The sequence below is a fragment of the Schistocerca piceifrons genome, chromosome 8 (genome assembly GCF_021461385.2).
Source record: "Schistocerca piceifrons isolate TAMUIC-IGC-003096 chromosome 8, iqSchPice1.1, whole genome shotgun sequence".
NCBI classification, from domain to species: domain Eukaryota; kingdom Metazoa; phylum Arthropoda; class Insecta; order Orthoptera; family Acrididae; genus Schistocerca; species Schistocerca piceifrons.
This window is the reverse complement of record NC_060145.1, coordinates 207,580,738-207,608,173: the sequence shown is the minus strand read 5'-3', so window position 1 is coordinate 207,608,173 and position 27,436 is coordinate 207,580,738. Positions and strand designations below refer to the sequence as shown.

Below are 27,436 nucleotides of genomic sequence, written 5' to 3'. Positions count from 1 at the left end.
TACAGATCTGGCATAGTTAATTTTAATGGGTGGCCAGATGTCCTACCTGTCACCACCTCATTACTCCTCAGAGGGAGTACATTTTCTTCGACTGTCTGCAGGCTGTGTTACCCATGTGAAACTGAGCAAAAGTTTTCTAAATCTGTCCTGTGAACGATTATACTTTTTACTAAGCTTTGTCCGGCATCGGCACATGGTCTGAATGGTTATGAACGAATTCAGCACAGTTATTTTTAATGGGAAGCACGGGGCCCTTCCTGTCACCACGCCACTACCCGTCAGAGGGAATAAATTTACTCCAACTGTCGGCTGTATTACTCTAGTGACGGAGAACAGAAATTTTCTAAATCTGTTCTGTGAAAGATTATATCTTTTATTGATCTATCGTTCCACATCGGCAGAGGACCTGCAATGTTATGAACGGATGTCGCATGGTTAAATTCATGGGGTGGTTGGATGCCCTTCCTGTAAACACCCCATTACTCTCAGAGGGAATACATGTACTTCAAATTTCTGTGGGCTGTGTTATTCTTGTGAAAGTGAACTAAAGTTTTCTAAGTATTTGTAAATTGTGTAACGGAAGTGGGGCTTGTGCATCAGTCCAGTATTCACCTTGTGGCATGTGGGAAACCACCTAAAAACTACATAAAGGTTCTCTGGCGCACCAATACTAGTCGTTCTTCCACCAGTCGTTTTCGATTCGGGACCAACGCAACTCCCCTTCCCAGGATTAGCAGCTATCTGGCAGGCCCTGGGAAAGTTTCTTCTCTAAATAATTACTGCAGTCGACAGTCATTTGAATGTGCATATTGTATTCAGGCCTTGGTCTTCTTTAACAGTTGTTACTCCGCTGGCTCCCTCCCATTACGAAAGTGTCGACACTTTCATGCCTCAGGATGCGTCCTTTTAATCAAGTTGTCCCATAAATTTTTTTGTTCCCCAGGTCGATTCCGTACTTCTCCATTATATTTTCGATTCACGCATCCAGTACCAAATTTCAAAAGCTTCTGTTTTCCTCTTGTTTGAACTATCAACCACGTGTCACATCCGTTAAAGGCTACGCTCAATAGAAATTCGCTGACGGGAAAAAATATGGCAACAGTATAAAATAGTTAATGCGGAGTAATGAAATTTTGGGAATACATTTGCCTAGTAATATATTTAAATGATTAACATGCCAAGATCACAGATTAATGTAAGTACACTACTGGTCATTAAAATTGCTACACCACGAAGATGAAGTGCTACAGACGCGAATTTTAACCGACAGGAAAAAGATGCTGTGATATGCAAATGATTAGCTGTTCAGAGCATTCACGCAAGGTTGGCGCCGGTGGCGACACCTACAACGTGCTGTGTGTGTGTGTGTGTGTGTGTGTGTGTGTGTGTGTGTGTGTGTAGGTTTTCGGGCGCTAAACAGCATGGTCATCAGCGCTGACATGAGGAATGTTTCCAACCGATTCCTCATACACAAACAGCAGTTGACCGGCGTTGCCTGGTGAAATGTTGTTGTGATGCCTCATGCAAGGAGGAGAAATGCGTACCATCATTTTTCCGACTTTGATAAAGGTAGCCTATCGCGATTGCAGTTTATCGTATCGCGTTGGTCGAGATCCAATGACTGTTAGCAGAATATGGAATCGGTGGGTTCAGGAAGGTAATACGGAACGCCGTGCTGGATCCCAACGACTTCGTATCACTAGCAGTCGAGATGACAGGCATCTTATCCGCATGGCTGTAACGGATCGAGCAGCCACGTCTCGATCCCTGAGTCAGCGGATGGGGACGTTTGCAAGACAACAACCATCTGCACGAACAGTTCGACGACGTTTGCAGCAGCATGGACTATCAACTCTGAGACCATGGCTGCGGTTACCCTTGATGGTATACTCAACGACGAACCTGGGTGCACGAATGGCAAAACGACATTTTTTTCGGATGAATCCAGGTTCTGTTTACAGCATCATGATGGTACCATCGGTGTTTGGCGACATCGCGGTGAACGCACATTGGAAGCGTGTATTCGTCATCGCCATACTGGCGTATCATCCAGCATGATGGTATGGAGTACCATTGGTTACACGTCTCGGTCACCTCTTGTTCGCATTGATGGCGCTTTGGACAGTGGACGTTACATTTCAGATGTGTTACGACCCGTGGCTCTACCCCTCATTCGATCCCTGAGAAACACTACATTTCAGCAGGATAATGCACGACGGCATGTTGCAGGTCCTGTACGGGCCTTTCTGGATACAGAAAATGTTCAACTGCTGCTCTGGCCAGCACATTCTCCAGATCTCTCACCAACTGAAAACATCTGGTCAATGGTGGCGCGCAACTGGCTCGTCGCAATACGCTAGTCACTAGTCTTGATGAACTGTGGTATTGTGTTGAAGCTGCATGGGCAGCTGTACCTGTACACGCCATCCAAGCTCTGTTTGGGTTGACTCAATGTCCAGGTGTATCACGGCCGTTATTACGGCCAGAGATGGTTGTTGTGGGTACTGATTTCTCATGATCTATGCTCCCAAATTGCGTGAAAATGTAATCACATGTCAGTTCTAGTATAATATATTTGTCCAATGAATACCCATTTATCATATGCATTTCTTCTTGGTGTAGCAATTGTAATGGCCAGTAGTGTATGAGAAAAGCCATTGCGAATGTGAAATGCTGGTACATTAGTAACCCATGTAATCTTCATAATATCCAATGTAACCATGCAAAAGTGCACACTTTGTACTGTACAGTAGTCAGATGCCTGTTGCTGTTGGTCGGTCAATACAGGGACGGTTAATGCAGTTTGTGGATGACGCTGGAGTTGTCGACCAATGATATCCCCTATGCGCTTGACTGGAGATGGATCAGGTGATCGAGCAGGTCAAGGCAACATGTCGAAACTCTGTACAGCGTGTTGGGTTGCAAGAGCGGTACGTGGTCGAGCGCTGCCTTGCTAGAAACCATCCTGAGGAATGCTGTTTATGAATGACAGCACAACAGATCGAATCACCATACTGACGCACAATTTTGCACTTACGATGCGTCGCATAACCAGGTGAGTGCTCCTGCTGTCATGCCCATCGCACCCCAGGTAACACCTGGTATTGGTCCAATGGACCTAACACGCAGACAGTTTGGTTGCACGGAACTGGCCTCGTTCTAACCAAAACATGGCCATCTTTGGCACCGAGGCAGAACCAACATTCACCAGGAAACACAACAGACCTCCACCCTTCCCTCCAGTGAGCTTTCGCTCGGCACCACTGAAGTCGCAAATGACCGTGATTTGGGCGCAGGGCGTCTGGGTCGGAGCTGTCCTTGGAGTAAGCCATCAGGTGACTGACTGTCTGGAGCCCGTTCTTCTTGCGATCGTACATTCTCATGATCACCGCTGTCAGCAGTCGTTTACAGCGGCTACATTCCTACGAAGTCTTACTGCAATATCGCAGCCTCTCGTAAAATCTGTTACACGGCCTCTTTCAAATTCAGTGCGGCGTTTGTAAGAGGTCCATGAGTAAGGAATTTATTGCTAGCGCACTCACGCGCTGCCTGCGATATGTAAGCTACAACAGAATCGCAGACCAGAGAGCAGTGTCGGCAGCAGCAGCAGCAGCAGCAGTAGTAGTAGTAGTAGTAGTAGTAGTAGCTCGCAGTCGGGCGGTTGGGTCAGGTAGCTCGTAAAGAGCAGTTGTCGAGTTGTATGTACTTGGGTCCTGGAGTTCGGACAATGCAGTCCAGTAGTGGTGTTTTGTAGCTCGAGAAGAGCAGTAGAGTTACGGAATGACCAAGGTCGGTCGTGGAGAACGATGGCGGTGCCTGAGCAATGTAGTAAAAGGTAAAAGCAAAATATTGTTTTTCTTTATTGCCGCGCGCGTATGTTAATTGCTACAACTGATTTGTGTACTATTGTTATATCAAAGTCCCATGTAAATGTTTTCAAAAAATCTTTCAATAATAATTTTTCTTATAAAGATAACTTTTGACATTAATTCATCAGAATTTAAAGTTTTTACTAATTTCTCGGTGATGCTGAGGGAATTAGATTCGGAAATGAGACACTTAAAGTAGTAAAGGAGTTTTGCTATTTGGGGAGCAAAATAACTGATGATGGTCGAAGTAGAGAGGATATAAAATGTAGACTGGCAATGGCAAGGAAAGCGTTTCTGAAGAAGAGAAATTTGTTAACATCGAGTATAGATTTAAGTGTCAGGAAGTCGTTTCTGAAAGTATTTGTATGGAGTGTAGCCATTATGGAAGTGAAACATGGACGATAAATAGTTTGGACAAGATGAGAATAGAAGCTTTCGAAATGTGGTGCTACAGAAGAATGCTGAAGATTAGATGGGTAGATCACATAACTAATGAGGAGGTATGAAATAGAATTGGGGAGAAGAAGAGTTTGTGGCACAACTTTACTAGAAGAAGGGATCGGTTGGTAGGACAAGTTCTGAGGTATCAACGGATCACCAATTTAGTACTGGAGGGCAGCGTGGCGAATAAAAATCGTTGGTTGGTTGGTTGTTTGAGGTTAAAGGGACCAAACAGCAAGGTCATCAGTCCCTCGTTTCAAATAGACTCCATTCTGCTAACGGGACATCTCAGTATAGTCAGAAAAATAAAACGGATAAAGGGGAAACGTAAAAGGGCAGTCACGTTGTCATTAGTAAAAACAAATGAGGGAAGTTGGCAAGAGAACGAACCCAACACTATGCTGAAGCAGCATAGGCAAGACCACCTGTGAGTTAAAAGGTACAACTGCTATAATGCAGAAAGTACGTATGGGAATAGAAAAACTAACCAAGCCTTAAAAAGAAGGGGTAAAAACAGAGTAAAAGGGAAAGAAAAGAGGATTCCGGTCAGGGAGGTGAATCGGGAATCTCTGAACACTGCCTACAGTGGGAGACACCCAAACACTCACCGCCCTGCCCCAACACCAGAGGGAGATTAAAAACTTTAAAACTGAGAATAAAAACCACTCTCCCGGAGGAAACCTAGAACCAGAGAGACCATCCGGGAATCGTCAGCCAACATCAAAGGTAAAGTGTGGGGGAGTCTGTACTTAGCACGCAGAGCCAAAAGAAGGGGGCATTCAACCAAAATGTGGGCCACTGACTGGAAGGCTCCACAACCACATAGTGGGGGTGGCTCATCACGCAAAAGGAAACCATGGGTCAGCCTGGTATGGCCAATGCGGAGACGACACAGTGTGGTCGAGTCCTTGCGGGAGAGGCTAAAGGAAGAACGCCATGGGCCTGGATTCACCTTAATGGCACGAAGTTTATTAGACAGTGGAGTAGCCTCCCAAGAATTGGCCCATGACTGTGCAAAGTGAGATTTGATGTGAAGCCGTAAATCCGCTGCAGGAGGGGTTACAGAAAACGGGGGGTAAGTAACTGCTCCCCCAGCCAAACGATTAGCGAGCTTGTAACCTCCCCACCGTAATTTTTAAAAGGGAAAATGACAATACTTAATACAAATGGGAGCCGAGTGTAACCTCCCCACAAAAATTTGAAAGAAAGAAATATGACAATATTTAATTATGAATCCTAATGGACATTGCGCTAAGCGTAACCTGCCCACAATGAAATGTACTGACAATGGCAACAAAAATGTGAAATACGCAATCTGACTCCAATATAAATTCTTCACCAAAAAATTAAAGTCCATTCAGTGACAAGAAAATTCAATTAAACCGAAATATCGGTCTTTGGCCCTGTGTAAAACAATCAGAGTTAAAGTCTTACCTCAGAATAAATGCATGTCACATTTCTGCTCTTATCTTCTTGCACGGCTTGGAGGAACTGCATTGCAAATGATAATATTCCTTTTTTTTTTGTGATTTTACTGAAAATTTTCTTTAAAAGAAGTGGAGTGAAATGGGAAGTGCAACGAAATCTTTAGTTCAATAAAAAATTAAATTTTTGAAAAAATGCTTTTGAAATACAAATTATTATTGGGGGACTTCTTGGAGAATAATTACAATAAATAAAATTTTTCATGATCTAATGATTACATTAATTAACAGTATACCTTATTCACTATCTTGACCAGTGTTGCCGACCGCCTACATCACACAACCGCACTGGGCTGCTACTACTGACCGACCGCTCTCCATGACGACTATCAGCGTACTGCACGCGACGACTACTGACAGAGTACTGCTCTCAACTAGACAGAGCTACAGACTCGCAACGACTAACTGACCGACTCGCAACGACTGACTGGCCGACTCGCAACGACTGACTGGCCGACTCGCAACGACTACTGACAGACTGAGAACCGCTCGCAACACTCGCGCGGTCAAGCGCATACTCTCTGGTCACAGATGCTACAATGCCTCGCCATCGCTGCTGCGTTACATACGTGTTTCATAACCCTCCACTGGGGGGGGCAAAAATTTGGCAGCGATGGTGAGTCATTTGGACTTGCCAATCGCGGCAAAATTTTTCTTTAATTAACAAAATCCTACAGCTTACAGAATATTTAAATGTTGTGCACACGCACTAAGTACAAAATATATAAGACAAAACATAGTAGCAAATCAGAAAAAATGTATATACAAATTATTTGACAGAAAACAAAGTGCAGAGGCACTGAAAAAATTCATTGGCATATTCAGAACAAATAAACAGACTGGCAAAAAATATTATGTTGACAAGTGACATGAGTGCACATGCACTGCAGTTGAGAACATATCAGTAATTGATGAAATGTATGTACAATTAGTAACAAATGACATAAGTGCATTCGCATTAAAGTATTGAATATACAGAATAGTAGAAAACATATTGAAAAATGAGAAAAGTGCACAGGCACTGAAGTTCAATAGAAAACATATTAACCTAACATAAGTGCACATGCACTGTAGTTCAGAACATATCTTTAAAAATAAAAAATGTATATACAATATAAAAGACAAGAGTGTACATATACTGTACTTCAGAACAAATCGAAAAATGTCTTTAGCATTTTCGCAATAAATAAACATAATGGCAAAAAAAAATCATGTCCAAAGTGCACATGCACTGAAAAAATGTCTTTAGCATTTTCACAACAAATAAACATAATGACAAAACATCATGTCGACCAGTGCCATAAGTGTACTCGCACTGGAGTTCAACAAATCGAAAAATGTATAACCTATGAACATAAATGATGTTAACCAAAAAAAAAAAAAATTATTTTCCTTATGTGACAAGAATTAGGATAGGAAAGGGAAGGATTGCATCATGGTTGTAGCACTTTAGATTGCACACAGCTGTTCTGAAAGTCCATATCTTTCCACAGAAGTACAACACCAAGTGACACAACTTGAAGTTCTTTTCCCATCAGAATTTATCAGTGTAGCCAAGACACTGAACTGTCGTAGTAATGTTCCATGTTTTCATTTTGGCAGTACATTACGTACACCAAACAGTGGGACCATAATAATTTCTTCATCGCTCACGGTGGTGGACAGCATGTCGTGTCAACACCACGCTCTTACAAGGCACACCAACGTAGAATTAGTGCAAAACCAAATATAGTGCTCCATGATCACTAGGATAAACAGGACAAATGGACATTGCAATAATTCAGGGTAGTCAGCTTATGAGGTGAAGGACATCAAGTCACATAATATTGACAATTAGAGACTTAATTAGTTTGTGGCATTCGTAGCCCAGTTATTGAACATTTCTGTACCAAGTATGTAGTATTACAGAAAAATGTTCATTAATTGGTTTACATGGAATCAGTAGCCTTCTTTTCCTGGTTACAAAGCATTATTAAATAATCGCATTCTTTTCAGTTACAGAGTGTAATTAAGAATCATTAACCTTCTCCTAATTACAGTTAATTAATCATTTGTCGTTAATCATTTGTCTAATTACAGTTAATTAATCATTTGTCGTTAATTAATCATTTGTCATTCCAATAGTAAGAATTATTAGTCTTCTCCTAATTACAAAGCATTTTTAAACAGTACCATAGTTAATTAATTATGTGTCATTCCAATCTATTAAGAATCACTAGCTGGCATCATGGGTAATCGTATTACAATAAACAGTGGCGGTCCTTGGCCAGTTACAAAGTATATTTACTATGACAGAATAATGTTTATCAGAAGTCTTAGTTGAAAAGGAGAGTCAATTATTGGCCTAGCATTAACATAATACATTGAGTGATACAAATTATTGGCACTCATTGGCCATTAACCAAAACATGAAAACTCAACATGGGAAAAAAAGGGCTAATTAATGGCATAATTAATAACAATTCTTCAAGTGACAATTATTGGCACTCAGTGGCCAGCAAGTATTCAATAGAATCATCATTCAGTATTATTCAGATTATTACGAAGTCATTATTAAAAATCAGCTAATTACAGTCATAGCATTAATAATCACAGGCATTATAAGTAGTCTCATTACAATAAACAGTGTTTCTCCTTCAGTAGTATTCAGATCATTACAAAGTCATTATTAAAATCAGTTAATTAGTCATAGCATTAGTAATCATAGGCATTATAAGTAGTCTCATTACAATAAACAGTGGCAGTTATTAACTAGTGACAAAGCATTATTTTAAATATATACTTTTTTGTCTCATTAAGAAGTCATTACTCAAGTGACATACTATTCAGAGCTAATCAGTATTATTCAGAATTTTCTCAAACTGGTATCACTATTTGGGACTGGTAATACATTTTTTTTGTTAGCAATGCATTGCGTTGAGATCGATAATTAATTGCTGAGGCATAGCACAATTTGCTTTTGACCTATTGCTGCAAATGAGGATAGGTAACGTCATTCGTCATGAGTCAGCTGTAGCAAGGTTATGCAACAAGGCAGTATATGTGATCACATTCATAAATGATAAACACAAATGGGTAAAAAATAAAAATGCATGTACTAGAACAGGTATAATAAGTAACAGGTTTAGTAAGTATCATGAAAAGCTTCTCCTGGAAAAAATACAGAAAGGATTATTGACCTGAAAGAAGAAATGCACACTATGCTGAAAAGTGGTGAACTTCGAATTAACAGGTAGTGAAATGTGTATAAAAATGTGTTCCATAGCTGTCCTTTCCAAAACTTTCCGTCATCCTACTATGCAATGTAACACCTGCTGTCAAAGCAAACTGCAACAAATACTTAAATAACTACGTAGTCTAAATACATAACTTCAACATTATCCTCATCTGTAAAGAAAACTTCATTATCCATCACTTCATTATCCATATTATCATAACTTCAATATTATCATCACCTGTAAAGAAAAACTTCATTATTCATAATACCATTTCCCTCATCATTATTCATCAGTATTCATTATCATCTGCAAAAAATCACTTCATTACTCATTATACAATTATTCCTTATCTCTAGCATATTTCATCACTAAAACTAAGATGTGTAGTTCCGTCTGACAGCCTGCATCAATCACCTTGTATTCTGAAAGAAAAAATTAGTTAAGACTGCTATTCTATGATGAGTATAGTATATTCTTGTTAATGTTTGTTAATCCTGATCCATTTACTCTTCCTCATAAAGTTATTGCATCTTCTTTCGTTTATTCCGTAGGTGAAATTCCCATTTCATTTGAATTTATTTCTTACACGCATCATTTCTTTCTGAAATTGATGAACAAAGATTAATGTCTTGCATTTAAATCCTATACCCACTAAATAATGACTGGTTTATGGTGACATAATTAACCATACAGCATAACATGACAGAAAACGTAATATGTCGAAGACATTGACAGTGTTCAGATGCGAAAATGTACAGAGAATATCACAATGCAGCAGCAAAAAATGTAAAACAGTCACGATGTTGAGATGTCATAATGCAAAAAAAAAATGTCAGAGTCAACTGGTGTGTGTTATATCTTAACTATTTCACAGTGCATACAAACAAAACTGGAATACAATCGTACATAAAAAGACAAATGTGACGTTCGTTGTGTTCAGCTTGTATGTAGTCTAGTTAATCGAGGCGAGAATTAAAGACTTTAATGAAAAAAAATGTAATGAAATTAACATGTCATTAGCTAACATTGCATAATTAGTCATAAAATACGTAAGTTCGTCTGGAAAAGTATGCACGGTCTGATGTGTAACGACAAGAAAAGCGATCTGCTAACCTTACCTTGTCGGGCACTTGCCAAGAAAAAATACGATAATCATCAGTAATTAGTCAGGTGAAATAATTGCATTAGTAAATGGCATCATAGTATGTTGAATCATACAGTGGTTTCACTCAATAAACGGTTTAATGTTTGAGATATGGTGATTGCCTTTCGATTTTCTGGTTCTCAAAGTTTCGACGTGTACAACACTGGGGTGACGGATGCTGCGAATCCGATATGGACCTGCGTATAGAAGTTCAAATTTACTGCACTTACCTTTTAATTTGCTGGATAAATAGTGTGTACGTATTAATATCTTCTGTCCAACGTGAAAGTCGCGGCGTGTACAAACCTGTTTTTGCTGTCTTCTCCGGCGCTCTGCGGCACGTTTGATGTTGTTCAGCGCAATGTCAATTATTTCGTGGTGTCGTAATCGACGAGATGTAGGAAATGTTATTAATTCTTTAATTTTGTTAGGTGGTTCAGCATTTTTCAGTATAACAGACGGAGATAGCATAGTGGATTCATTTGGAATGGAATTAATTACATCTTGGAATGAGAGTATATATGTATCCCAATCAATATGTCTTTTGTGGCAGTATATTCGGCACAGCTTACCAATTTCTTTCATTAATCTTTCACAAGGGTTCGAAGAAGCGTGGTACTTGGATATATAAATCGGAGAAATGTTTCTGGCTCGTAACATGCGTGTCCATACGGTACTACGAAATTGAGATCCATTGTCAGAAATTACTTTCATCACATGCCCTACATGAAATAGAAAATGTTTTACAAATGCTTTCGAAACAGTTTTAGCAGTAGCTTTGCGTAACGGAGTGAAAGTAACAAATTTTGAAGTGAGCTCAACAGCGACAAAGATGTAGCAAAAACCTCTGTTAGTTCTGGGAATCGGACCAAAAATATCTACAGCGGCCATATGTCTTAATTTAACAGGTATAATGGGATATAATGGAGGAATATGCAAAGTGGTGTCTGATTTAGCTTTCTGGCAAATTTTACAAGACGCTAAAACTCGTCGTATACGTTTCTCCATGTTAGAAAAATAACAGTTCTGTCTCAGTATAAGAAAACATTTTCGTGCTCCGTAATGTGCGTAACTTAAATGAGTGTACCAAATTAATTTGTTAACCAGTTCGTCAGGTATGCATAATAACCAATTGTTGCTGTCAGGATGAGAGCGGCGAAACAAAATGTCATTGCGTACAGTGTAGTGGTTCCTAATCGTAACATTTTTCCTATCTTGCCAAAGGTGTTTAATTTCTTTCCACACATTGTCTTTATTTTGCTCCTTTGCTATGTCCTGTAATGACGATGAAATAAAGTTTTCAAATGCAACTTGCTGAATGTACATGACACTGAAATTTGTTTTGCAGAAGTTGGTTGCTACGTCTTGCTGATTGTTGCTGAGAGAACGCGATAGTGCGTCTGCTATAACATTTTGTGTACCGGGAATGTGAACTATTGTAAAATTAAATTCTTGTAAATATAGTTTCCATCTACTTAATCTATCGTGAGTGAATTTAGCTGAAAGTAAAAATTGTATCGCTCTGTGATCTGTGTAAACTGTGGTATGTCTGCCGTAAAGAAAATGCCGAAATCTCGTGAAAGCCCATACAACACATAATGTTTCAAGTTCTGTAACGGAGTAATTTCGTTCAGCAGGTGACAGATTGCGGCTTGCAAATGCGATGTTTTTAATTACTGTAGAGCCATCTTCTTCAATTTCCTGGAAAATGTGTACGCCTAAAGCGGTGTTGGAACTGTCAGTCGCAATGGAAAAATTTCTGGTAAGATCTGGGTGCGATAAAAGTGGAGCATTCAACAAAGCATGTTTCAAATAACATTCTCGTGAACAAAATTCTGCGTGTCAAAAGTAATGTTTGCGTTACTGTAATATGCAATCTGTACTGTGTCTGGTCAAATTCTGTCGTACGTGCTATTATTTACGGGAGAATGTTGTGGCTTATCCACTATATGAACTGTTCTGTTATTTCTTACTGACGTGTTACGCTATAGATGACACCTATTGTCTGTTTCATTCATCATAATATGTTGTTGCTGATGTTGTTGCTGCTCATAAGATCGACTGTTATTAAATGTACGCTGAAAATTGTGCTCGTTATTTTTTTTACGTCTGTCATGATAGTAATTTCTATACGGCGCATTGCGATACGAGTTGGAATAGTGTGTTATCTGTACGAAGTTATTTCTTTGCTGCCATGCGTTACTATTTGTTGGAGCTGGGACTATACGTGCACGCGGCGAAACATTAAAGTTTGGTTGACCTTGTAGACTGCATTGTTGGTTAGGTATGCTAAGCGGCTTACTTTCATGCTGTTGTGGTGAAAAACATCTATTGTTACCAAAAAATGCGTTTGCTGTTAATTTTACACATACTGATGATTACGATTTTATCCGTTATTAAAAATTCTCGTGATTCTGGAGTGCCTAATGAAAATTGTCACATTTGGTAAAAATTTGTCTTATCGGGTTTTCTTTACTCGTTTCTTAATACTACGTAGAGCAATAGTTAAAGAGCAATTTTGATAGATATATAGGATAGTAGAAGAGAAGGCAGCAGTGCAGAAAACTAAAGATGAAACAGCGCTACTACAGCTCGGGGCCCTATGCTCGCTACGGCACATATTCATTAAAGCGTAATGAATCCCCTGAGGTCCTTTACGCACTGCAAATAAATTTTAGCTTTTGCGTTGCAGGCAATAGCGGTAAAATTTCAAAGGCAAATTGTTGTATCCGTGCTAATTCAAGTTTCCTCATTACAGGCAATGCTGATGAAAATATAATAACAAATTGTCGCCTCTGGTTCAAAGCTAGTTTCTGCATTACAGGTAATAGCGGTGAATGTACAAAGAAAAATTGTCGTATACAGTGCAAAGCGTGTACCTGTACGCTGTCATTATTAAATTCCTTATATTTTCTTACAAATGCAAACTGCTCGAAATCTACGTTCTCGTCACTCAGTTTGATAACACGTTCAGGTTTGTGTGTGAATCTGTTCGTCTGTGTCATTTCGGATTTCAAGTTGCGTAGCTTTTCAGATTTTAAGTCGCGTGGCTTTTCGGATTTTACGTCTCGTAGTCTCTGTAAATTGCTCACATTATACGCACTGCGTAAGTCTGACAAATGTTCGCAAAGTAGTGGATTCTGTGACGTATTGGTGACTGAATTAGTTTTCAACTCTGTTACTGTAACACTTTCGTCAATTTGGTTGATCTGTCGAGCAAATTTCTCATCAACTTCCGTATTCGGAGTGTGTGAAACTTCCACTGACTCTAAATTAATTTCGTCGCGAATCTGTACTTCGTTTTTAGGACATTCTTCAGTGACTGCATTAATTTCATGTATCTGTGTTTCGTTCGCTGAACATTGTTCAGTGACTGCATTAGTCTTGTATTTATGTGATTCTGTTGTGTCTACACGTGTGCTACTTGATTCTTGTGCAACAGTGCCAACTTCTTCATTACTGTTATTAGCACAAGTCTTAGTATCCACACGTAATTGTCCTCTATTATCACAATAATGCGCGGCAATGGCATCAAGCTGTTCATTAACCTGTTCATTCCGTTCACTAAGTTGTTTGATTTTTCTATTAATGTCGTCTTGATCTTCATTCGATTGTTTATTTCTTTCATTAATTAATTCACGTTGTTTGCGCTCGTTTCTCAGTACTTCAGTCATTAGTTGTACTACTGCCGCAATTTGATCCAATGTAACTTTCCCTACTCTATTATTTGTGCTGTTTGCTCGTGTACATGGAATTGTTGCGCTTTGTATGACCATTTGGTCATTCCGTAATTTGCAAAAAGATTTGTCAGTCGAACGTACACTGTCGGTCATTATTTCGGAATTAAATGGATCCGTCGTACTTTCAGAACACTGTCCATTTACATTAGACAAATTTGTCTGTTCATTACTTGGATTTTCTAAATCGGGTGTGCTAAGCTCGGCAGCGCTCATTACAATAGAGCGTTCTGCGTCATCAATTGTCGTCAAATTAACAGACGAGACAATTGAGTTCGTTTGTTCATTATCAAGGTAAAAATCATCACTAGTGGTTGGAATGCACTGATTGATAGTGAACGCAGGATTGTCATCATTACACTGCGTGTCACATGTCCTATCGGTAAAATTGTTTGCGTCGGTAATTTCATTCATAATACCTCGCGATACAATATTCATAGTCTTTCGCGGCATTTTTACAACAGTCACAAATATTCACAAAACAATAAGCACAAATGCAAAAACAACACACAAATACAACAGAGCAACGAATTGCCGTTGACCTGTAGAGAGAAAGTCACAAAATTAGTAAAAGCGTAGCGCCAAATCCTAATTATACTTAAGCAAATAAGAGCAGATATCTGACTGTTGTTCAAAAGACTCTCAACGAAATTCGATCCTGGACTGGGTGTCGCCAAGTGTAACCTCCCCACCGTAATTTTTAAAAGGGAAAATGACAATACTTAATACAAATGGGAGCCGAGTGTAACCTCCCCACAAAAATTTGAAAGAAAGAAATATGACAATATTTAATTATGAATCCTAATGGACATTGCGCTAAGCGTAACCTGCCCACAATGAAATGTACTGACAATGGCAACAAAAATGTGAAATACGCAATCTGACTCCAATATAAATTCTTCACCAAAAAATTAAAGTCCATTCAGTGACAAGAAAATTCAATTAAACCGAAATATCGGTCTTTGGCCCTGTGTAAAACAATCAGAGTTAAAGTCTTACCTCAGAATAAATGCATGTCACATTTCTGCTCTTATCTTTTTGCACGGCTTGGAGGAACTGCATTGCAAATGATAATATTCCTTTTTTTTGTGATTTTACTGAAAATTTTCTTTAAAAGAAGTGGAGTGAAATGGGAAGTGCAACGAAATCTTTAGTTCAATAAAAAATTAAATTTTTGAAAAAATGCTTTTGAAATAAAAATTATTATTGGGGGACTTCTTGGAGAATAATTACAATAAATAAAATTTTTCATGATCTAATGATTACATTAATTAACAGTATACCTTATTCACTATCTTGACCAGTGTTGCCGACCGCCTACATCACACAACCGCACTGGGCTTCTACTACTGACCGACCGCTCTCCATGACGACTATCAGCGTACTGCACGCGACGACTACTGACAGAGTACTGCTCTCAACTAGACAGAGCTACAGACTCGCAACGACTAACTGACCGACTCGCAACGACTGACTGGCCGACTCGCAACGACTACTGACAGACTGAGAACCGCTCGCAACACTCGCGCGGTCAAGCGCATACTCTCTGGTCACAGATGCTACAATGCCTCGCCATCGCTGCTGCGTTACATACGTGTTTCAAGCTCATTACCGGGGATACCCACATGGCCCGGGACCCATAGGAAGTCAATGGAACAAGCAGCACGGTGAAGATCAGCGAGATGGTCATGGATGGCAGAGACCAAGGGATGGCGCGAAAAACACTGGTCAATAGCAAGAAGGCCACTCATCGAGTCCGTACATAACAAAACGCGGTTGTGTTGGGATTGTTTAATAAAGGTAAGGGCCCGGGAAATTGCCATCAATTCCGCAGTAAACACCCCACATGAGGGTGGCAGTAGATGATTTTCCGTTCCAACAAAGGACGTGAAGGCATACCCAACATGATCAGCAGATTTAGAGCCATCAGTGTAAAAAACAACAGCATCCCGAAACTCCCTTAAAATTTGGCGGAAAAAGGAACGGAACACCACCGGGGGGATGGAATCTTTCGGACCGCGGCGGAGATCCATCCGAATTCGAGGCCGAGGAACTAACCAAGGAGGGGTGGAGGGGAGGGAGCGAGGAAGACAGGACAAAGAAGGAAGCCGAAAATCACGGTTAAGAGACACAAGGCGCAGCCCAACCGGTAAACCCGCCCGAGGGCGGGAGTCAGGCGGGCGACGTCCATGGTCTGGGAATAGGATAGAATAGGAAGGATGAGCGGGAGAAGAACGGATAGTAAGGGCATAAGACACCAGAAGCTGGGACCGCCGAACAGAAAGGGGGGGGATCCCAGCTTCAACCAGGAGACTATCAACAGGGCTAGTAGGGAAGGCACCGGTGGCCAAACGGATACCACGATGGTGGACTGGATCCAGCACGTGCAGCATGGAAGGAGCAGCTGAACCATAAACTTGACAACCATAGTCCAAACGTGACAGAACTAGAGCACGATAAAGATGGAGGAGGAGGGAACGGTCCGCACCCCAGGAGGAGTGGGCAAGGAAGCGAAGGACATTGAGTTTGCGGAAACAACCTACCTTCAGGAGTCTGATATGGAGCAGCCAAGTGAGCTTGTTGTCGAAAAGAAGACCTAGGAAACGAAACTGTGGAACCACAGGCAATCTTTGTGCAGCGAGATAGAGCTCTGGATCAGGGTGGACCGTAGTATGGCGACAGAAGTGGACCACCCGCGATTTTAAAGGAGAGAATTGAAACCCGTGTGAGAGGGTCCATGCAGAGGCACGCCGTATAGCCACCTGGAGCTGCCGTTCTGCAGATGGCATCGAGGAGGAACTAACCCAAATGCAGAAATCATCCACATACAGGGCAGGGGCAACCAAGGGACCGACAGAGGCCATAAGTCCATCGATAGCAATGAGGAAAAGAAGGACACTCAAGACAGAACCCTGTGGGATGCCCGTCTCCTGGGTCCGTGGAGAACTAAAAGCAGTACCAACTCGAACTCTGAATGACCGATGGATCAGGAACTGGCGGATAAAAATCGGGAGTGGGCCCCGAAGACCCCACTGATGAAGGGTTAGTAAGATGTGATGGCGCCAGGCCGTGTCATAGGCCTTGCGAAGGTCAAAAAACACTGCAATCAAATGGCGGCGCTGGGAAAAAGCCTGCCGAACTGCGGATTCCAAGCGAAGCAAATGATCGATTGGAGATCGTCCCTCTCGAAAGCCACACTGGTAAGGGGACAATAGATCCTGAGATTCGAGGACCCAAGTGAGCCGACGGGCTACCAGCCGTTCAAGTAACTTACAACCAACATTGGTCAAACTAATTGGCCGATAGCTGTCAACAGATAGGGGGTTCTGACCAGGCTTAAGGACAGGAACCACAATGCTATCCCTCCACTGAGAAGGGAAGTCACCCTGGAGCCAGATACGGTTAAACACCCGAAGAAGATGGTGCCGTTGTGGAGCACTGAGATGTTGAAGCAGCTGGTTATGAATGGAATCTGGGCCAGGGGCCGTATCATGAGAAGAAGATAGAGCAGAAAGAAATTCCCATTCAGTGAAATGTTCGTTGTAAGATTCTGACTCACAAGTGGTGAAACATAAGGTGACAGCTTCAGCCTGCTGTTTTTGATGAAGGAAAGCAGCTGGATAGGAGGCCGACGCTGATGCCACTGCAAAATGGGTCGCAAGATGTTCTGCGAGAACTAATGGGTCCGTACAAATGCCATCTGGGAGGTGAAGGCCTGGGAGGGTGGACTGCCGATGGCAACCTTGGAGAGAGCGAAGTGTAGCCCATACCCGTGACAGAGGGACAGTGGAACCAAGGGAAGAAACGAATCGTTCCCAACATATCCGCTTGCTCTGTTTGATTAAATAACGGGCTTTAGCGCGAAGGCGCTTAAAGGTAGAAAGGCTGGCTACAGATGGGTGCCTCTTAAAGTGTTGCAAAGCTCGACGGCGATCACGGATGGCAATGGCAATGGCCGTACTCCACCACGGGACTTGCCGACGACGAAATTGTCCAGATGAGCGCGGGACAGCAAGGTTAGCAGCGCGAACAATCGCGTCAGACACGTCACGTAGGACGTCATCAATACAACCCGACAAAGAGGGAGAAAACTCGACCTGTGCAGTATATAGAGGCCAATCGGCGCGGTGGAAAGACCAACGAGGTAACCTGTCCATCGGGGAGCGGGAAGGGAGCGTGATAATCAACGGGAAATAGTCACTATCACAAAGGTCGTCGTGTGGCGACCAGTGTAATGAAGGGAGGAGAGAGGGAGAAGAAAGAGAAAGATCAATGGCAGAAAAGGTACCATGACCAGCACTGAAATGAGTAGGGGAGCCATCATTAAGAAGGCACAGGTCGTGGTCTGCAATAAATTGGTCTATAAGAAGACCTCGTCTAGATGGAAAGGCACTGCCCCACAAAGGATGATGAGCATTAAAATCCCCAAGGAGGAGGAAGGGAGGAGGAAGTTGCTGAAGAAGGGTGGTTAAGGCAGCAGGTGTAAGAGTCCTGTCAGGAGGGAGATAAAGATTGTATACTGTGACTGCAGAGTCTAAGTGGACCCTAACAGCAACCGCTTCCAATGTAGTTTGGAGAGGAATCCACGTGCTAGCAATGTCTGTACGGACCAACGTACAAACGCCACCAGAAGCCCGCAAGGGTCCGACCCGATTTCGACAGAAAACACGGAACCCACGGAGGGTCGGTGAGTGAGCATCAGTAAAATGAGATTCCTGGAGAACCACACAAGCTGCTGAGTAGGACGAAAGAAGGGATTTCAATTCCGGAAGGTGACGATAGTAGCCATTACAATTCCATTGGATGGTTGGTTGGTTGTTTGAGGTTAAAGGGACCAAACAGCAAGGTCATCAGTCCCTTGTTTCAAATAGACTCCATTCTGCTAACGGGACATCTCAGTATAGTCAGAAAAATAAAACGGATAAAGGGGAAACGTAAAAGGGCAGTCACGTTGTCATTAGTAAAAACAAATGAGGGAAGTTGGCAAGAGAACGAACCCAACACTATGCTGAAACAGCATAGGCAAGACCACCTGTGACTTAAAAGGTACAACTGCTATAATGCAGAAAGTACGTATGGGAATAGAAAAACTAACCAAGCCTTAAAAAGAAGGGGTAAAAACAGAGTAAAAGGGAAAGAGAAGAGGATTCCGGTCAGGGAGGTGAATCGGGAATCTCTGAACACTGCCTACAGTGGGAGACACCCAAACACTCACCGCCCTGCCCCAACACCAGAGGGAGATTAAAAACTTTAAAACTGAGAATAAAAACCACTCTCCCGGAGGAAACCTAGAACCAGAGAGACCATCCGGGAATCGTCAGCCAACATCAAAGGTAAAGTGTGGGGGAGTCTGTACTTAGCACGCAGAGCCAAAAGAAGGGGGCATTCAACCAAAATGTGGGCCACTGACTGGAAGGCTCCACAACCACATAGCGGGGGTGGCTCATCACGCAAAAGGAAACCATGGGTCAGCCTGGTATGGCCAATGCGGAGACGACACAGTGTGGTCGAGTCCTTGCGGGAGAGGCTAAAGGAAGAACGCCATGGGCCTGTATTCACCTTAATGGCACGAAGTTTATTAGACAGTGGAGTAGCCTCCCAAGAATTGGCCCATGACTGTGCAAAGTGGGATTTGATGTGAAGCCGTAAATCCGCTGCAGGAGGGGTTACAGAAAACGGGGGGTAAGTAACTGCTCCCCCAGCCAAACGATCAGCGAGCTCATTACCCGGGATACCCACATGGCCCGGGACCCATAGGAAGTCAATGGAACAAGCAGCACGGTGAAGATCAGCGAGATGGTCATGGATGGCAGAGACCAAGGGATGGCGCGAAAAACACCGGTCAATAGCAAGAAGGCCACTCATCGAGTCCGTACATAACAAAACGCGGTTGTGTTGGGATTGTTTAATAAAGGTAAGGGCCCGGGAAATTGCCATCAATTCCGCAGTAAACACCCCACATGAGGGTGGCAGTAGATGATTTTCCGTTCCAACAAAGGACGTGAAGGCATACCCAACATGATCAGCAGATTTAGAGCCATCAGTGTAAAAAACAACAGCATCCCGAAACTCCCATAAAATTTGGCGGAAAAAGGAACGGAACACCACCGGGGGGATGGAATCTTTCGGACCGCGGCGGAGATCCATCCGAATTCGAGGCCGAGGAACTAACCAAGGAGGGGTGGAGGGGAGGGAGCGAGGAAGACAGGACAAAGAAGGAAGCCGAAAATCACGGGTAAGAGACGCTAGGCGCAGCCCAACCGGTAAACCCGCCCGAGGGCGGGAGTCAGGCGGGCGACGTCCATGGTCTGGGAATAGGATAGAATAGGAAGGATGAGCGGGAGAAGAACGGATAGTAAGGGCATAAGACACCAGAAGCTGGGACCGCCGAACAGAAAGGGGGGGGATCCCAGCTTCAACCAGGAGACTATCAACAGGGCTAGTAGGGAAGGCACCGGTGGCCAAACGGATACCACGATGGTGGACTGGATCCAGCACGTGCAGCGTGGAAGGAGCAGCTGAACCATAAACTTGACAACCATAGTCCAAACGTGACAGAACTAGAGCACGATAAAGACGGAGGAGGAGGGAACGGTCCGCACCCCAGGAGGAGTGGGCAAGGAAGCGAAGGACATTGAGTTTACGGAAACATCCTACCTTCAGGAGTCTGATATGGGGCAGCCAAGTGAGCTTGTTGTCGAAAAGAAGACCTAGGAAACGAAACTGTGGAACCACAGGCAATCTTTGTGCAGCGAGATAGAGCTTTGGATCAGGGTGGACCGTAGTACGGCGACAGAAGTGGACCACCCGCGATTTTAAAGGAGAGAATTGAAACCCGTGGGAGAGGGTCCATGCAGAGGCACGCCGTATAGCCACCTGGAGCTGCCGTTCTGCAGATGGCATCGAGGAGGAACTAACCCAAATGCAGAAATCATCCACATACAGGGCAGGGGCGACCAAGGGACCGACAGAGGCCACAAGTCCATCGATAGCAATGAGGAAAAGAAGGACACTCAAGACAGAACCCTGTGGGATGCCCGTCTCCTGGGTCCGTGGAGAACTAAAAGCAGTACCAACTCGAACTCTGAATGACCGATGGATCAGGAACTGGCGGATAAAAATCGGGAGTGGGCCCCGAAGACCCCACTGATGAAGGGTTAGTAAGATGTGATGGCGCCAGGCCGTGTCATAGGCCTTGCGAAGGTCAAAAAACACTGCCACCAAATGGCGGCGCTGGGAAAAAGCCTGCCGAACTGCGGATTCCAAGCGAAGCAAATGATCGATTGGAGATCGTCCCTCTCGAAAGCCACACTGGTAAGGGGACAATAGATCCTGAGATTCGAGGACCCAAGTGAGCCGACGGGCTACCAGCCGTTCAAGTAACTTACAACCAACATTGGTCAAACTAATTGGCCGATAGCTGTCAACAGATAGGGGGTTCTGACCAGGCTTAAGGACAGGAACCACAATGCTATCCCTCCACTGAGAAGGGAAGTCACCCTGGAGCCAGATACGGTTAAACACCCGAAGAAGATGGTGCCGTTGTGGAGCACTGAGATGTTGAAGCAGCTGGTTATGAATGGAATCTGGGCCAGGGGCCGTATCATGAGAAGAAGATAGAGCAGAAAGAAATTCCCATTCAGTGAAATGTTCGTTGTAAGATTCTGACTCACAAGTGGTGAAACATAAGGTGACAGCTTCAGCCTGCTGTTTTTGATGAAGGAAAGCAGCTGGATAGGAGGCCGACGCTGATGCCACTGCAAAATGGGTCGCAAGATGTTCTGCGAGAACTAATGGGTCCGTACAAATGCCATCTGGGAGGTGAAGGCCTGGGAGGGTGGACTGCCGATGGCAACCTTGGAGAGAGCGAAGTGTAGCCCATACCCGTGACAGAGGGACAGTGGAACCAAGGGAAGAAACGAATCGTTCCCAACATATCCGCTTGCTCTGTTTGATTAAATAACGGGCTTTAGCGCGAAGGCGCTTAAAGGTAGAAAGGCTGGCTACAGATGGGTGCCTCTTAAAGTGTTGCAAAGCTCGACGGCGATCACGGATGGCAATGGCAATGGCCGTACTCCACCACGGGACTTGCCGACGACGAAATTGTCCAGATGAGCGCGGGACAGCAAGGTTAGCAGCGCGAACAATCGCGTCAGACACGTCACGTAGGACGTCATCAATACAACCCGACAAAGAGGGAGAAAACTCGACCTGTGCAGTATATAGAGGCCAATCGGCGCGGTGGAAAGACCAACGAGGTAACCTGTCCATCGGGGAGCGGGAAGGGAGCGTGATAATCAACGGGAAATAGTCACTATCACAAAGGTCGTCGTGTGGCGACCAGTGTAATGAAGGGAGGAGAGAGGGAGAAGAAAGAGAAAGATCAATGGCAGAAAAGGTACCATGACCAGCACTGAAATGAGTAGGGGAGCCATCATTAAGAAGGCACAGGTCGTGGTCTGCAATAAATTGGTCTATAAGAAGACCTCGTCTAGATGGAAAGGCACTGCCCCACAAAGGATGATGAGCATTAAAATCCCCAAGGAGGAGGAAGGGAGGAGGAAGTTGCTGAAGAAGGGTGGTTAAGGCAGCAGGTGTAAGAGTCCTGTCAGGAGGGAGATAAAGATTGTATACTGTGACTGCAGAGTCTAAGTGGACCCTAACAGCAACCGCTTCCAATGTAGTTTGGAGAGGAATCCACGTGCTAGCAATGTCTGTACGGACCAACGTACAAACGCCACCAGAAGCCCGCAAGGGTCCGACCCGATTTCGACAGAAAACACGGAACCCACGGAGGGTCGGTGAGTGAGCATCAGTAAAATGAGATTCCTGGAGAACCACACAAGCTGCTGAGTAGGACGAAAGAAGGGATTTCAATTCCGGAAGGTGACGATAGTAGCCATTACAATTCCATTGGAGAACCACAGAACGATGGTTTAAATGAGGGCTGAACACGCTAAATCCAGTCATACCGCCGGGTCCCCACCCGTCACCGACAAGGAGGGGGCGACATCCATAAACGACAGGTCAGAATCCGGTTGTGAAGCCGGGGAAGGGACCTCCGGTGACACCAGAGGCTCTTTGTCCCGGGACTTATGTTTCTTCTTCTTTTCAGGCTGAGATCGAGGAGGGCTGTGTGGCATAATGGAGCCAGCTGCAGCAAGATCAGGAACAGAAAGAGACCGGGCGACCTGGAAGCCGATAGACCGTGGCTCTCGCGGTCGCCGCGCTGCAGCAGACCTTTGACCTGGAAGGTGCCGGGAAGGGGCATCCCGGGAGAGGCGCCCTTGACCGGCAGACGCCTAAGGAGTGGGACACTTCTCCGGCTGGGGAGGGGGAGCGGCGCCCAGAGGAGAAGGGGTGGGAGCCGCAGGGGAGGGGGGAAGGAGAGGGGTCCGGGATGGGGGTAAGGAAGGGGGAGGAAGGGATGAAGAGGTAATCAAGGCGTAACTAGATGTCATGGACACAGGGTGCAATCGTGCATATTTCTTATGGGCCTCTGTGTAGCTTAAACGATCAAGAGACTTATACTCCTGTATCTTTTTTTCTTTCTTATAGACTGGGCAATCTGCTGAACGTGGAGAATGACTACCATGCCAATTTACACATACAGGAGGGGGAACACAGGGACTCCCCTCATGGAGTGGACGTCCACAGTCACCACAGAGAGGGTACTGGGTACAGTGAGAAGACATGTGGCCAAAACGCAAGCACTTAAAACACCGCATAGGAGGTGGGATGTACGGCTTCACATCACAGCGATAGACCATAATCTTAACTTTCTCAGGAAGGGTATCCCCTTCAAAGGCCAGGATAAAGGCACCAGTATCAATACGATTATCTTTAGGACCCTTCTGAACACGCCGAACAAAGTGAACACCCCGCCATTCGAGATTGTCCCGAAGTTCCTCATCAGTTTGAAGGATGAGGTCTCTGTGAAAAATCACACCTTGTACCATATTTAGAGACTGGTGAGGGGTAATGGACACGGGAATTGTGCCAAGATGGGTACAGGCACGAAGGGCCGCAGATTGTGCAGCCGAAGCAGTTTTTATCAGTAACGAACCCGACCGCATCTTGCTCAGGGAGTCCACTTCGCCGAACTTGTCTTCAATGTGTTCCACAAAGAATAAAGTTTTGACACTGGTGAAAGTATCTCCATCAGTCCTGGTGCAAACTAGATAACGGGGGAAAGGTTTTGCCCCTAGACGACGGGCCTGACCCTCCTCCCAGGGGGTAGCCACGGAAGGGAAGGCCGAAGGGGCAAGAGAAGCAGCACTTGAGGAATCAGTACCACGCAGAGAGACGGCCGCAGAAGAGCGGCCAGAGTTTTGGACCCGTATGCGTTTCATCTGCATAGCGTCCGCCCTGATACCACCCACTCCGATCAGGGGCTCTCCTCACGGGCGCCACCCAGCCACAGCAAGGGCCGTCTGGCACGGCGGCCATTGCCGGGAGTTCCGATGCTCCAGGATGACGAGCAACCACTCCAAGGCATGCATGAGGAGGTCACAGCTCAGGTATCAGAAGTGTGATCCCTGTGTGTTCAGGGGGCTCAACCAAAAGGGTACATAGCGACCCCACCACACGGGCTGGCTACCGTGCTGGCTATGCACCCTAGCATCAGACAACGACGTAAAAGAAAAGGTGGAATGTACTAGTAGGGCACACATCGGAGACACTAGGTAAGGTGCTCTTCCCCAAATGGCTCACACTACGGAAGAGAAATTTTGGAATGGAGGTCAAACCCCAGAGGGGGACCAAGGAATGCCAAAAGGAGGAGATGATTACGCAACAAAGCCGGAGTGTAAAACCAACAGAACCAGGAGGATAGCGGGGGCCAACATAAGCAAGGACACCAATAGAGGGAGAGGAGAGGGCGAGGGGAAAGGGGTATGGAGGGGAAAGGAGGGGAAGGGAAAGGAAATGCAGCCCGGGAGAGAAAGAAGGCTGCAATGGCTCGGGGCCCCGTGCTCGCCACGCACGTATCCACGAAAGAGTTGTGGACCCCCTGGGGGGAATAAAAATCGTGGAGGGAGACCAAGAGATGATTACACTAAGCAGATTCAGAAGGATGTAGGTTGCAGTAGGTACTGGGAGATGAAGAAGCTTGCACAGGCTAGAGTAGCATGGAGAGCTGCATCAAACCAGTCTCAGGACTGAAGACCACAACAACAACAACAACAAAAACACTAATTTCTCCTATCCATAGTCATGCCGATTATCGTAAAGAATATCAGTTGTTTTTCATATATAACAAAATCTAGTGGCCAGCATTGCACTGGGCTGTGCCAGAAAAATTTCTTACAGGAGCAGATATATACGCGTTTTCCGGCGACATCATTGAGGTAAGATTTTTCAGTTTATTCAGAATGATTTTTCAGGGCCATGACGCAGCACTGCTGACGTCCAGATTTACCAGTTTATATTCAAAGTCAGTTAATTACTGAAAGGTTACATTACGAGATTTCTTCTGAAAGGTTATATATGAGTCATTTTTATTGACAGGTTAGTCACCTTTTTATTGCGAGGTTACGGAATTTATCTGTTGGGAGGTTACACGTTGATAACGGTGTCTTTGTCGTCTTACAGGTATTCTTGACTAACTCCGACTCACCACGTCCATCCTCAAAGGTAATTAACGCTCGAGACCTTTACAGGGTTCTTTACTAGCGCCACTCTTACGTGACTGGTGTGATATGTGAAGTGACGTCATCTTTCAGACTTAGAAACGCACCTACCAACTTCCGTGTATGTCGCACAACTCCTTCTTGGTGTAGCCATTTTTTCTGTCGGTATACCTTCAGAAAAGACTTCCTAACACTTAAATTTACGCAGTTTCTTATAAAGTGCTCTTGAGCAACACGTTTCCTGGTATTGCCAGTCTGCATTTTATATGCTCCCTGTTTCAACTATCATCAGTTAATTTGATCGCTAAGTAGCATACCTAATCTTCGTTTCCTAGTCTAATTCGCTCAGCATCGCCTGATTTAGTTCGGCTATATTCTATTAACCTTGTTTTAGTTTTGTTGATGTGCATCCTACAACTCTCTTTTCAAGACACTACCCAGTCTGTTAAACTGCCTTTTCTTTCAAAATCAAAATCCAATCAGCAAACCTTCAAGTTGTGATTTATTTTTGCTGAGTTGCAATTCCCGTTCCAAACCTCTCCTGGGTTTCTTTTACCGCATGCTCAATGTACAGAGAGAATAACAATATGGATGGGCTACAAACTAGCCTGACTCGCTTCGCAAGCACTGCTCCCCTTACATGTTTTTTGACACTTATAAAACCATTCTGCCTTCTGGAAGAATGTAGCTATTAATTCATTACAATATATATGAACCTTAATTTCATGACTTGATCTCATATAACATGTTTGGAATGCTCACTATATCAGTGTTGTTGCTCGCAGAGTTCAGACCCAAAGCCATCCAAAGACCAGCTTTGTAAGACAAATGGCTTTCACAACGCATGGAGCATACGGAAATCACAAGTAACGCTCTGCGCTGGGGGTTACGTAAATCCGCTTTGATGTTAATTGATTTGTACTAGTTTGTACGTGTACCAGATAGTCTATGTTCAAGCACTGATTATTCTACTGGTATTCCCTCTTTTTATTGATCATGCGTGATGTGTATTATACTTCAATTATGTACGCTCTATTTGACCTATAGGTTTTTTAATTGTTGAATTCGTCTTTTTTCTTCATTTATGAGAAGTAGGATACGCTGCTAGATACACTACAAAGAGCTACTGGAATGCAAGTTCTCAGATAATTTGCAAGATCAGCTGTGTCGGGAACACACACACACACACACACACACACACACACACACAACAAAACAAAAAACACAGATTTAAAACAGTACTGATAATCATCTGACACTTACTTAAAAACATAAAGCTTCTGGTCTGCTAGGCATGACTGCCATACAATGGATAACTTACCCCAACTCGTATCTTGCTGCCCTTGGCGACCAGGTCTTTCCTCAGCCCTTCGAGTAGCACTTTGACAGCGTGCTTGCTGGCGGAATACATCGCCATAACATCTAAAGACGGTGGTGCGTGTCCCACAACACTGAAAATTAGGAAACAGGTTGCAACATTAGAAATAATCTGCAACATCATAGGTGCGTGTGAAATCAGTACCTGAGCCCAGTCCTGGATTATTAATCTCAAATAATAATATACCCGTCAAATGCACAATGCTATTTTGCTGCGTATTCCGTAAGGTGCTACTTTATCATTCATCTTCCCAATCGTTTTCCCTATTTTTTGTTATTCCTCTCTCACTACAATTTCTAACTTTTCGTTATCTAGAGCCAGTGTATAAATCAGTGGTGATGATTTACTGAATTACTTTTAGCCCGTTCTAGGCAATGCTAATAAGCTAATTAATTCATACCACTGGCAGGAACAAATTACTTGAACTTAATAATCAATGTTGGTTACACTTTCTGAGAGATGCTTTTGCACTCCACCTGGCAACATTCTTTGGATGCTCATGTACCGATAACGTATCAGCTTCGCTTACTGATGG

The 27,436-nt window shown here is 43.9% G+C and overlaps 1 protein-coding gene across 1 annotated transcript in view; it reads right to left on the bottom strand.

Moving 5' to 3' along the window:
- The window catches only part of LOC124712212 (farnesol dehydrogenase-like), an 88,163-nt gene that overhangs the window by 18,727 nt on the left and 42,000 nt on the right, over window positions 1-27,436 (bottom strand). The window contains exon 5 of the mRNA XM_047242507.1: window positions 26,845-26,974. Coding sequence (XP_047098463.1) covers window positions 26,845-26,974 — 130 coding nt within the window. The remainder of the gene's footprint in view (window positions 1-26,844; window positions 26,975-27,436) is intronic.